Genomic DNA, 12535 nt, shown 5'->3' on the forward strand with positions numbered 1-12535 from the left:
CTTAATCATCTGTGAAGATGTTCAAGAGGTTGGTACCAACTACCTGATCGACTTTTTGAACCATATCGCGTTCAATTGGCCCCAATTGAGCTAACCGGTCCCTCGCAGCGGCATTTCCTCCTTCGCCCGGGCGGCTCGCCCTTCCTTTGCGGCGACCGCTCCTCGCGCCATCAGACCTTCTACCTTCAGATTCCCTGCCTCCAGCAGATTCGCCAGCACTGCCGGTGTCGGTGATGGAAAGATCTACCAGGTGAGTGATGGCCTCGTTCATCCCTTCCGTTGACCCGAGGGCGATGTCGGTTACTGACAACAACAAACCAACAGGTCATTGGTGCCGTCGTCGACGGTTCGTACTATCCGAAGGAAACCCTTCAAAGGGGTTCGACCATCACGAAATCATCAAATACTAACGCGTGGATACAGTCAAGTTCGACACCGCCAAGCTCCCTCCCATTCTGAACGCCCTCGAGACGACAAACAACGACCAGAAGCTGGTTCTTGAGGTCGCGGTACGTACCTTTGGCGGCTGGAAAAATATCCACTGCAAATTAGCAAAAGTCGAGTTTCATCTGACACGTCTGCACAGCAACACTTGGGTGAGAATGTCGTCCGCTGCATTGCCATGGACGGTTCGTATTTCCTCCCCTGAAAAAGTTTTTCGCGCTCATACTCACAATCCCCCTAGGTACCGAAGGTCTTGTCCGTGGCCGCCCTGCCACCGACACTGGTGCCCCTATCACCATTCCCGTCGGTCCCGCGACTCTTGGCCGTATCATTAACGTCACTGGTGACCCCATTGACGAGCGTGGCCCCATCAAGACCGAGAAGCGCCTTCCCATTCACACCGAGCCCCCTGAGTTCATCGACCAGTCCACCACCGCCGAGGTTCTCGTCACTGGTATCAAGGTCGTCGATCTTCTCGCTCCCTACGCTCGTGGTGGAAAGATTGGTCTCTTCGGCGGTGCCGGTGTCGGCAAGACCGTCTTCATTCAGGAGTTGATCAACAACATCGCCAAGGCCCACGGTGGTTACTCCGTCTTCACTGGTGTCGGTGAGCGTACCCGTGAGGGTAACGATCTGTACCACGAGATGCAGGAGACTTCCGTCATTCAGCTTGATGGCGAGTCCAAGGTCGCCTTGGTGTTCGGTCAGATGAACGAGCCCCCAGGTGCCCGTGCCCGTGTCGCCCTGACTGGTCTTACCATTGCCGAGTACTTCCGTGACGAGGAGGGACAGGATGGTGAGTTGAGAATCCGCTCTTGATAATGAATCGCAATGCTAACAAATCCCCAGTGTTGCTCTTCATTGACAACATTTTCCGTTTCACCCAGGCCGGTTCCGAGGTGTCTGCCCTTCTGGGTCGTATCCCCTCTGCCGTCGGTTACCAGCCCACCCTCGCCATCGACATGGGTGGTATGCAGGAGCGTATTACCACCACCAAGAAGGGTTCCATTACTTCCGTCCAGGCCGTCTACGTCCCTGCTGACGATTTGACTGATCCCGCCCCCGCCACCACCTTCGCTCACTTGGACGCCACCACTGTCTTGTCCCGTGGTATCTCCGAGTTGGGTATCTACCCCGCTGTCGACCCTCTTGACTCCAAGTCTCGTATGCTGGACCCCCGTATTGTCGGCCAGGACCACTACGACACCGCCACCCGCGTCCAGCAGATTCTCCAGGAGTACAAGTCTCTCCAGGATATCATTGCCATTCTTGGTATGGACGAACTTTCTGAGGCTGACAAGCTTACCGTCGAGCGTGCCCGTAAGATCCAGCGTTTCCTGTCCCAGCCCTTCACCGTCGCCCAGGTTTTCACTGGTATCGAGGGTAAGCTGGTCGACCTGAAGGAGACCATTTCCTCCTTCAAGGCCATTCTCTCCGGTGAGGGTGACAACCTTCCCGAGGGTGCCTTCTACATGGTCGGTGACTTCGCCTCGGCCAAGGAGAAGGGTGAGAAGATTCTGGCGGAGTTGGAGAAGAACTAAACGATTCGCGACGAAAATACCAAATGACGTCGAGAGTTGGGGCGTTGAGCCTGTGTATAGAAGAGGAACGATGGAACGGGGAGGTTTCTTAGCTCAATCCAAGTCTCTTTTGTGAGCTGTGTACCAAGAAATCTACTTAATTCCTCTTGTAGTTGAGAGAATCTCCTTATTTCTTCAGCCGTTTTCCCCCCAATGCAAGTGACTCGCCATGCTTCCCGACTAGTGACATGCTCGTGATTCTCCCATTCGGTTTATGACCAATAGCAAGAGTTCCACCCTCAATCCTAGACGTGGACGTCTCATCATATAATTGGCAATATCCCTTGCCCAAAGGTTCTAATTGACGCAACGGCACTATGTCGTCACTTGGCCAACATCTTCTAAAGTAATCACACGGATGCCACCGCCTCGACTTGGAGCAGTGAACCCTCGAGCCGGCATGTCGGAGGAAAGTCACTAACGACATGAAGTCTTTTGCTGTCCAGGCGCCGGCGTGTTGCTCACAATGTGTCGTCCATTTCCTGCTCGCTACAGAGTTCACTTTTCTCACTCGATAGAATTACCAAGCTGCAACGCGCTTCTTCGGCTGGAGCAGCCGTGGCATGGAATAGACAGCTTGAGCTGAGCTGAGCTGAGCTGAGCCGTACCCTACGTCGTCTTGGAGACCATTGGCTCGATGAGAGAGGGAGGCATACTACTATTGGTATGAGGAGCTACCTAAACAGAGATCTCTTGTTTGGTCTTCCAGTTTTCTGATATAAAAAGTCGGGGCCGCTTCACCCTCTCGGCTCAGCAGCGCTCTCTCGGCCATTCTTTTCCATCGAACCGAGGTGGCCAGTTCCTTGTCAATCTGCTCCTGGGAGCCCACCGCGCCTGCGGCTGCTTTGGGGGGTAAAGTAGGGATTTCACACTTTCTTTCATCTATAGATAGTTCTCTTAAACATCGTCTAGTCTATGGAGTGTATTCCGGTCGGAATGTGCGTAAGATGATGAGCAATGCTACTTGGAGGTGAAAATGTCTTGAATATCTAGATTTTGATAATGATATATCCTCGCGAACGAAGATGCACAACGCGCGTGTTACTAAACGTGGAGGATTTCGAAGCCATCGATGGCTCTAGTAGTCCATCCCACTTAGTTGACAATTCCAGTCTAATATTTATTGCCGGGGGAGTATAGAGGTTCGGCTTACATCTCCATGGTGAAGAGGCTATCTTCTGCTAGCGCTCAGTATGGCCTTTCGTGATGTTCATTGACTGTCTTGGAGAATCAGTGAGCCTTCAATATCCAACGTCGTCAAAATACTTGTTAGATACCTGGAGTCTGAACTCGTGATTCTTGCTGTCTATTTTTGTCAAAGTGGGTTCCTAGGTCTAAATTGATGAGAAGCTCTTGGAGTTGAGACAGACCAGCACTCCAAAGAAGTTGAATGTTGGTGCCGGATTCCTCCGATGTGTCCAAGAAAGAGCAAACCACCAGCAGGCTTACTGTAAAGGAAGATGGGCATTGGGAGCGAAGTGAGTAAGGTTATAGAGCGACGTCAGCCATGTAAGGTGCTGGACTAGTTGAGCTCGTTCTCCTGCGTACACCGGGCGTCCCAAGATCATGGCAGGATCAAGGATCGCTAGATATCGCAGTGCCGACAATTTCATATTATCATTATCGAGAGAGCATTGTACCATACGAGATCAAGTTTCAATGTCTGCCTTGCGGGCGGGGGGGCTTTGAGAGCAGAGAAGCTAAGCAGGTTGAGTTCATTGAGTTACAGATACAACTACGGATGCTGGAGGACCTACAGTGAGGTATAAAACAGGGGAAGCTCGACGCATGGAGTAGTGTGCCTCTGCGCCCGACCGTCCCCAATCTGGCAGGGCGGGACTGGCTCGTTGTAAGCGGACGCGGCTGTCCGTCTCCGGTGACAATGACGATAAGAGTGATGACGATGGCCTTGTAACTAATCCTTACGCAAGCCTTAACTTCATTACATAGCCACCCCTAATAGATCGTCAGCTCCGCCTTTGAGCGTATTCGTGAACAGATACCTTATACCTAAAAGTAAAGTGAGCCCTACCTATAGTCGACTCTCGTGCTAACGTATCCGAGAACGGATACGCCGCACCCACTCGGGCGAGCTATATAGAAAAGAATTTCAGGAACAATACCTGGAGAGCAAAAGAATTATCATTAAGCATTCCATAAATATAGGTATGATAGGTCACCCTGTCATTTTCTCATTGTAACCTAATCGCTCTACCCACTTGAGGCACACCAGCGACAGATTCCAGGCGTGTCCTGTTCTGCCACGTAGCAGTTACGCGTTTCTTTATACCTATTGAGACCCTTTACTCACGCGATTGAGCAGATACCGTCGTACCTATCCGAGTGAGCCTGGTGGAAAGGAGGAAAGCTGCCGTAGTCCACCGTGCCTGCATGAGAAAGATATCCTGGCTCATATTCCCAGACTGAAGGTTCCGCCCTATCTCACTTAGAGTCCAGTCCATGGACATCTCGCAGCTGACGACTTGCTCCGAGGGCCCATTGTCCCTTGGGTGGGATCTCGCGTTCAGTCAGTCAGCGTTCGCGTTTTTATACTTTATCAAAAATCTTATACTCACGTAACTCTCAATGGTGCAAAGGTGAGCCTTTTCTCTCGTTTCTGTTTCTGTTGATATTGGCGTACTTGGAAAATACTTCTCCATGTACATGCCAGCCTTGTCCGTGAAAAGACTCACGTGCCACAGACCGAGCACAGTTGAGTCTTTGTACATGTAGTTGTTGGTGAAGTGAATGGTTTGCTACTTTGCGTTCACTCATGCTGGCTCAGCTCGAAGTGTACCCTGTGGCGGTTAGCCAAAGATGACAAGAGACACTTGGGAACTGTGGTTTTATTTCCCAGCAAGCCTTGCGTCCCTTTAATGAAGATGGTGAATTGGATAGCCCGCGGCAGCTAGACTTACTTTAAGTGGCCAACTTGCAGTTTGTGATCACATACCCATGGGCTGGAGTCTGTCTTGATCTCTTTCTTAGGGGAGCCTTTCAACCTGAAAGAAGAAGAGGAAACACCAAAAACTAGATAGTCAAAGGCAGATTCTGAACCTGATACAGAGGCTCCGGTCGAACACAGAGGGGTTAGTGAGCCTACATTTGCCAGGAGTACTTCCGCCTCTCATTTATCTTATTCCTTTCCGGGATCTATTGAGGCCACACGTTGTCAGCAGGCTGGCGATTTTGAGGCCAAAGAGTGCTGGACACCCATCAAGCTTTCATATACTCACATACGAAGGCTTCAACAAGATGGGAAAGTAGAAGGAGGAAGTATGTCAAGCCAGATTCATCTCAAATATTAGAAGTAAAGATTTCCACGGGGGGAGATTTCGCTCCGGAAGTTGCACACGCTGGACATTAAGAAGCGGATGATTTTTGTTATGTTGCTTGTCTCCTTTTGAAGTAAGGTACTCGCAGTAGGTTCCCATTTGCAACCAAGCGTTAAATCATGGAGTTTCCATTTGTACGAGCATATCTTGATATGGCTTATCGACAAAACATTCATGGAACCCCATCATAGCCAGCATGCTGACGCCAGGAGGATAGTCATCTCTCACTTCTCCCACAACGCTCTGTCGACTAGATTTTGCATGGCATAGATATTCAATTCATCCCTTTGCAGTTGAAGGCATGAACGGTGCATCTTTCAGCAACTAAGCCTTGGTTCATGATAATGTATCAACAGCGGCAGTAGAGATGCTGAAGGCATATTACGCACCAAGAGAACCGTGTTCATTAACGCGGCATGCTGCCACTGACTGTCCAACTACTGAAATGTATGGGTATATGTCGCAAGAACAACTTTCCCGTCCCATGCAGTCATGAACTCATGGAACCTCCATATTCAAGCCCCTTTTGTGCCTTCGAGATGCCTATTACCCAAAGGAAAATGTCACCCATATTGAATCTCCTTTCATCATAATCATCATCCTTCGTAAAGAAGCCTGCATAATGACAATGCCTTAACCCTTTATGCGCCGCTGTTACCCCCATTGGCAGAGCCAGTGGAGGCAGTATGGTGATGCCCAAGACCCAGCACTCTTTGAAGGCTCTTCCTAATACCCTTTCCGGTGCCGTCGTCCTGGCCCTCAGGTGCCTTCTCGCCTCTGCCCAAAAAGCCGAAGCTCATCCTACGAGTGGGATTCGGGCCCTGCCCGTCCGTCACTGACTTCTTGCGCCGTCGTACAGCCACAATGCCGGGCTCCGCGGCTGAGGGCTTCGGTGGCCACTCGCCATCCCGCTTCCATCCGACCACGCACGCCCGAATCATGTCTGACAAGTTGACGGGACATGATGGTGTCAGCGCGTGGACAATGACCTTCTCGTATAGGGAAATGTATACGGAGGGAGTTATAGATGCGCGCATTGGGTTACCCGGAGGGAGCAGTGGCGCTGGAACAGGAATGAGTGTCTCGACGGGGTATGTCGTTGACGTGGGAGATGCCATCGACTTTTGAGACTCTTTAGACTTTATCGCGGTGAGTTCCTTGGACGGGTCCTTGGAGAGCTCAGAGCCGTCTGAGACAGCGGCTGAAGCTTCGTTGCTCACCCGCTGTTGCAGGGATTGCGCAGGCGACGCTGGTGAGGCGGGAGCGGGTTGAGGATGGGAGAATGATGTGCGGAAGAAGAGGCGGCGTGGGGAGAGAGGTGAGAACGTCTGCGTAGGAGAAACGGGCTTTGTGCGAACGCGCACCGTTCTTGCGCCTGTCCAGGCGTTGCGCCTTGCCTCAAAGCAAGCCAACCCTTCATTCCATTCCATCTCCTCGCGCAGGGCTCGCCGTCTCCGCGCACGCTTGTCTGCTATAGACGCCTTGACTGTCGCGCCGATTGCATCGGGGCTGTCGAAACGGAATGGAGAGAGAGACAGGGGAGGATCTTCGTCGGACAGGTCAGATACCCATTCTAGGCGAGGTTTGAAACGCGCCGCGTCTTCTGAGACGGTGCTGTAGACAGACTCAGCGTCGCTATCTTCCTCTTCTTCGTCGTCGTCGCCTTCTTCGCTGTCTGTTGTGTGGATGGCTTCATCATTCGAATTCGCCGTAGTTTCGACCTTTGGCTCAGGGGTTTCCTGTTGCGGTTGCTCGGCGGCGTCTTGTTCGGGTGTTACACTAACATCGGGTGTAGCATCGCCGTTCTGAGGTGGGGGTACGACTGGTGGCCAGACGAATTCCCAATCATTGCGAATCTTGGCGGTCAAGTACTTCTTGACAGCTGCCTTTTGCTTTTCTTTGTCCTTGCTTAGTAAATCAGGATCGTAATCGGGCAAGTCCAAGGCCAGAGGCTGCTGTGACATGGACAGACGGAACTTGGCTAGCGGTGAGCGTGGAGACTTGTACATGTCTGAGAAGAGCATCTTGGAGTTCGAGGAGGAGGAAGGATATGGGTTTGGCTTTGACGAGGGGTTGGCCGACGGCGCAGCTGACGGGGAAGGAGAAGCAGGAGGCATGAGAGGCGAGTCGAGGGACGAGGAACCGGGCGCCGTGTGCTTTATATGAAGGGCAAGTGAAGCTCCGGGCAGGGTTGCCGCGGGCGTAGTAGTAGCAGTAGCAGCTAATGCTGGCGGCGTAGCAGCAGCAGCCGCAGCCGTCTCCGTCGCAGTCGCGTGCGGGGTGGGCTGGTGGTGCGGGTGAGGGTGATGGAGCTGGGGCGCGCCGACGTCTGGATCTGGGACGGGGACTAGGACTGGGACTGGGGTGGTGGTCGCGGCCACGGGTGGCCTGATGTTGGTTTCCAAGGGGGCTGGACTGTTAGTTATATCAATCCTGTCATGTATATGGCCTGCACGCTGTTTTGGTTTTGTGCAACACGACACTCATAAGTCATGCAACATGCACCGCATCCAGGGTGCCGTGAACAAAATGAAAACGGGGTAAAGGAAGAAGGAGGAGGAGGAGGGTCGTGTTGGAGTAGCGTGTGCCACTCTTTGGCATCGTGTATGAATAGGTAGGTATTGGGGTCAAGTGTCGGCGGGCAAGCCAAGATGGTCCAGACCCTTGCTCTGTCTACCACCTATTCCATTTCTGTCTGTATTGGGGCAATTCGGGGGGAGGCACATGGGAATAGATATAAAAAAAGGTGGAGGATGGACAAGTGAAGAAAGGGCCAGGCTACACCAAGCAATCGGACTTGATGCCTGTACTGTATAGTGCGTGTACCTAGTAGCGCGCGCGGGTGAAAGAGAAGGTCAAGGAGAGGAGGCAGAAGGTGCCAGGACCATCTCGGTTTAGCGTCCTGTGTCTCATTCACTCACCTTGATCTGACGAAGGAGGAGCGGTGACCCCTTCGCCACGGAGAGCAGAAGCAGTAGCAGCTGCAGTATCAGTAGTAGAATCAGACGCAGACGCAGACGCAGATGCAGACGTAAAATGGTGGTGATCTTGTTGGCTGGGCATGGATGTAGCAGTGGATGGCGCCTCGGCGTGCGAAGAAGGTAACGCCATGATATGTGAAAGAAGGGGATCAACCAGCCCAGGTATTCACACTCCTACTACACGTGTACGAGACGAGGGGGCGTTCCAGGGTCCAACAAGGCATGAAGTTCGTTCGGCCAAGCGAAAAAAAGTCAGAAAAGAAGCGAAAGGCAATTCTGACTCTATTTCTTGCGTCTTACGCTAAGGTAGTTGGGAAAGCACATCCGCCAGGGCCAATTTTTCCCTCCTTCCCAAAGGTTAAGAAAAGGTGGGCAGGGATCCATCATACAGTACGGAGTACATCCACCAAGCAGCATCAGGGAACCAAAGTCCAATGTCACCACTTTAGTTGCACTTGCCCTCGCGTCTGAGTTTGTGCCTGTCAGCGAGTGCCACCTCTATTGAAGATAGGCGTACGGATACCTTCCACGGTATTATCCAATATCGCGAAAAGTCACCCTGAGCTGGCCAGTTTGGCAAGGTGCTTGCCGGCCTGCCTGCCTGGGAATGACGGTACAACGTACCTTACGAACTCACTCTGAAGGTTAGCTAACCTTGCGCTTTCGATGGTAAGGACCTGGAAAGTGGGGAGACGATGGACAGGGCCTTTGGTGTGATTGCCCACGCGACATGGCTCTGCAAAAGTTTGCCCTCCTAGAGTGACATCGCCATCGGCATCGGATCCGAGCTCACCTCTCACCTCACAGAAAGAGGATGCCACTTGGAAAACCTCGTCGGTCAGCTGTTCTAGCCTGGCAAACCTGCCCTGGCTTTTTTGCCCCGTCGGTATCGCGTTCTTTTCACTACCTAGCACCTCTACCAACACAGTAGAATCCGAGAAAGAGGGTCCTCCAACTGGAAGCCGTCTCCAAGCTAGGACACTGTCATTGGCTTGGCATGACAAGCCAAAAGGACGGGAGGGTCCTCTACTCCCCCCCAGCAACTTCTGGCGAGCTGCAGCGTGCCCGTGAGTTTGCTTGATTGCTCGATATCTTACGGAGCTTACCTGCGGCTTGCTGACTTGTCAATCTCCTTGAGTTTGCCAAGCTGGTTCGCTGCTTGATTCTCGCTCATGTCCACCGACCAGTAAGCTCGACCGGTGTTGTAGCCTGTCATATTGTAGGTAGGTCTCAATCAACCCCCCCGTCCCGGCTTCTTGCAGGTGCAGATCCGGGGTGTGGTTGGTTTCCTGGACCACGAAAGAAACATGAACACCCCAGACGCGGAGAGCTGCAGTCAACCACCACCACCACCACCTCGTCAGTCAGCCAGTATTGGACCCGGTACCAAAGCAATTTACCGAGGTAGGTACTACTGTAGGCTGTACGGTATACCAGTCACCCAGAGGGATGTAAGCTTGCTGACTGGAAGAAACATAGTTCAACTCCAACCGAGAGAGTGAACACCCCCAGCCAGTGAATCATGACGTTGAATATTTCTAATCCATCAGAATCATTTCAACGGCAGCGTTCGACGGTTGAAATCGCAAACCCCATATTTTTTCTTCCCCCAGATCCGCTTCAACGTGCGCGCCCCTTTTTCTTTCGGACATCGCGCCACTCGCACATATCGGCAATGAGGCTCGGAGAAGGACTATACAAGCAAGCGACGCACGCCGTCTATCGGACCAAGTAGGTAGAGAGGAAATCAAGCTACGGATACCTAAGGTACTCAAGCTTTATCCAAGATCGCTACCTTACTTGGCTTCTATCTGCCTAGCTGACTCGGCGCTTGAAAACACCCTCGTGGGCAACACTCAACGCTCGCCCAAACCTTGGTCCAGAAACTTCGCTACAGATGTATACATCGCTACTCCGTACCTTTGCGGAGAAGTAGCTGCCAATTGCTCGAATCCTTTCAGGCAAAGGTCTGAGGCGGGGGAGAGACACCACATGACTGACGCCTTCTCGCTCTGTGCAAGGATCTCCCACCAATCTGATTATATAAGCCACCGACTGCTCCACGGGGATGCTCCGTAGCGTGGTAAGGATCGTCGCTTGTCGCATCACCCCACAGCCGAACCGCTCATGTGTCGAGCGCTGGATTGACGACAGGCCGGACGGCCAGCTCCGAAGCTTAGGGGTCTTGTGTATTCCGTGATTTGCAATCAGTGAGCTGATGTCTTCACAAACTTCCCCATGTTGCGTGCTTTTGGAAATAAGGCTGGAGCAATGGAGTGCCGGTCATGTACTCTGTATGTCCTTGAAAGTAAAAAGTTTAGATCCGTTACTTTGTTTTAGGCTACTCCTAATTATGTGTACTGTGAAATGATGCCAATTTTCGCCTAGCGCCGCTCCCTCTCCCCCAAACGACACCCTTTGACAGTGGAGGTAGGCTCCCATCTGCATTCCAGGTGTCTCGTAACTCGAATACAGCTTGTGATATCCCTCGAAGAATAACAGCCAAGCCTCAAGAAAGGGGTTTAACGCATCCATGTCTTTCTATGCGACTTCCTCAACCATCTTGCCAGATTTCAGACCTGGAGGTCCAAACACCTTGCCAGTCGGTCCTCCGATAATCTCCTCAGGAACAGCAACGATGCTGCCCTTCTTGGAGTTGACCCAGCGGACAAAGGCGACATCCGGCTTCGATGAGCCGCCGCCGGGCGTGTCCTCGCCATTGGCTCCCTTGCCCTTGGTCTTGGGCGCCTGTTTCTTCAAAAGCTTGTTGATGGTTTCCATCTATTGTTTGGCAGTTAGCATGCGCCTGCAAATGGCCCAGTCATCCTGAAAACAATGATAATACTTGCCTTGACTTCTTCGTTGCGCTTGTCAGACAGGTTGCGTCGTCGACGTGCCATTTCTGCCCTTCTCATAGATAATTCTTCAGCAGTGAAGACCTTCTTTGCTTGAACCTCTGTTGTAATTCCATGTCAGTGTTCTGCTTTTCGTAAGGATGCCTCGCAAAACAGCGCATTCTTACCGTCTGAGAGTTTCATATACTGCTGAGGCTCGTCCTCGAAGCGAGCCCGCTGTCTCCTCGTCATCTTGGTCAAATCGGGTGTGCCCTCACGACTGCCCAGATCGCTGTCGAGCTCGCCTTCGGCATCCACTCCCACAGTCTCGTCTGCGACTTCAATCTCCTCTTCCTCCTCGCCCTCGGCGTCTTCTTCCTCGCCTTCGGCATCTTCCTCTTCGCCTTCGGCATCCTCTTCTTCGTCTTCCTCGTCATCGTCGTCCTCATCATCGTCGTCGCCGGCGCCTCCAACATCGATGCTCATGTTCATCGTGTTCTCAGGGTCACTGACTTCAATCTCGCTGAGCTCCTCCTCGTCATCGTCATCGTCCTCAATCACCCTCGCCGCTGCTGGTCGTCGAGGAGTAACCTTTCCAGCCTTGGGCAAGGAAATCTTGATGGTGGGGGCCGCAGGGGTGTCCATGTCGATGTCGCCATCGGCATCTTCCTCCTCGCCCTCGGCGTCGACTTCCATGTCGTCGTCATCGCCATCTGCGTCAGGCTCCTCCATTTCCTCGTCTTCGTCTTCCTCCTCCTCGTCGCTGTCGGATTCTACAACGTAGCTCTTCTTTGGGCCACGGTTGCGTCTGCCGGCAACGACCTCGCTGTTGACCGAAATGCTGTTTCCCGTCGAGTTCCGCCCCCTGCTGGTGGCCTCGCGAAGCTTGTTCGCGGGTACCTTGACAGTGAGGTTCAGGTGCTCACTTCCTGGTGACGAGGGCGGGCCGCGGGACACGCCCGAGGTCCGGCCATCTGAGCGGCGAGCACGGGTAGACATGCTGCTTGTTCGCTCGCTATCGGCCCAGTCAGTAATTTGTTCTTGCGCCTTCTTGGCCGCCGAGCGGCGCGGTCGCGAAGCCATGTCTGGAAATATGCGTATATGCGAAGGCTGATCTGTCTCGTGGGTTGTCTTGGCAGAAGAACAATGACGCGCGAAGGGGGTTTACGCCACGTATGAGCGGTTTATGTACGGAATGAAGATGGGATATCTCGGGGTGAAAAGGTTTAGGGTGGTTTCGGGATGATGGTGGGGGAGTTTTTATCCAAGATTGGACGCGGGAGGTTGAATTAAGGTAAGCTCGGGGGGCCGGTCCAGACAAGGAAGGGGAAGGGGAAAGGCGAGGTGGCACTGCTAGGGAA

The 12535-nt window shown here is 52.7% G+C and overlaps 3 protein-coding genes across 3 annotated transcripts; 1 reads left to right on the forward strand and 2 right to left on the reverse strand.

The window, feature by feature from the left end:
• Positions 1-17: 17 nt before the first annotated feature.
• CABS01_09508 (ATP synthase F1) lies at positions 18-1985 on the forward strand (the record flags this gene model as incomplete). Its single annotated transcript, XM_060542865.1, has 7 exons — positions 18-28; positions 109-250; positions 325-346; positions 424-509; positions 587-629; positions 686-1240; positions 1294-1985. The coding sequence occupies 7 exons, from the start codon at positions 18-20 to the stop codon at positions 1983-1985; spliced, it is 1551 nt and encodes a 516-aa protein (XP_060400081.1).
• Positions 1986-6000: 4015 nt separating this feature from the next.
• CABS01_09509 (uncharacterized protein) lies at positions 6001-8470 on the reverse strand (the record flags this gene model as incomplete). The annotated part of the gene is made up of 2 exons (XM_060542866.1): positions 6001-7769; positions 8281-8470. 2 exons carry the CDS (start codon positions 8468-8470, stop codon positions 6001-6003), a joined length of 1959 nt encoding a protein of 652 aa, XP_060400082.1.
• Positions 8471-10881: 2411 nt separating this feature from the next.
• Positions 10882-12257, reverse strand: CABS01_09510 (uncharacterized protein; the record flags this gene model as incomplete). Its single annotated transcript, XM_060542867.1, has 3 exons — positions 10882-11121; positions 11175-11296; positions 11363-12257. 3 exons carry the CDS (start codon positions 12255-12257, stop codon positions 10882-10884), a joined length of 1257 nt encoding a protein of 418 aa, XP_060400083.1.
• Positions 12258-12535: the final 278 nt, after the last annotated feature.

Source organism: Colletotrichum abscissum, assembly GCF_030869225.1.
Source record: "Colletotrichum abscissum strain IMI 504890 chromosome Unknown Scaffold_23.1, whole genome shotgun sequence".
Classification (NCBI taxonomy): Eukaryota; Fungi; Ascomycota; class Sordariomycetes; order Glomerellales; family Glomerellaceae; genus Colletotrichum; species Colletotrichum abscissum.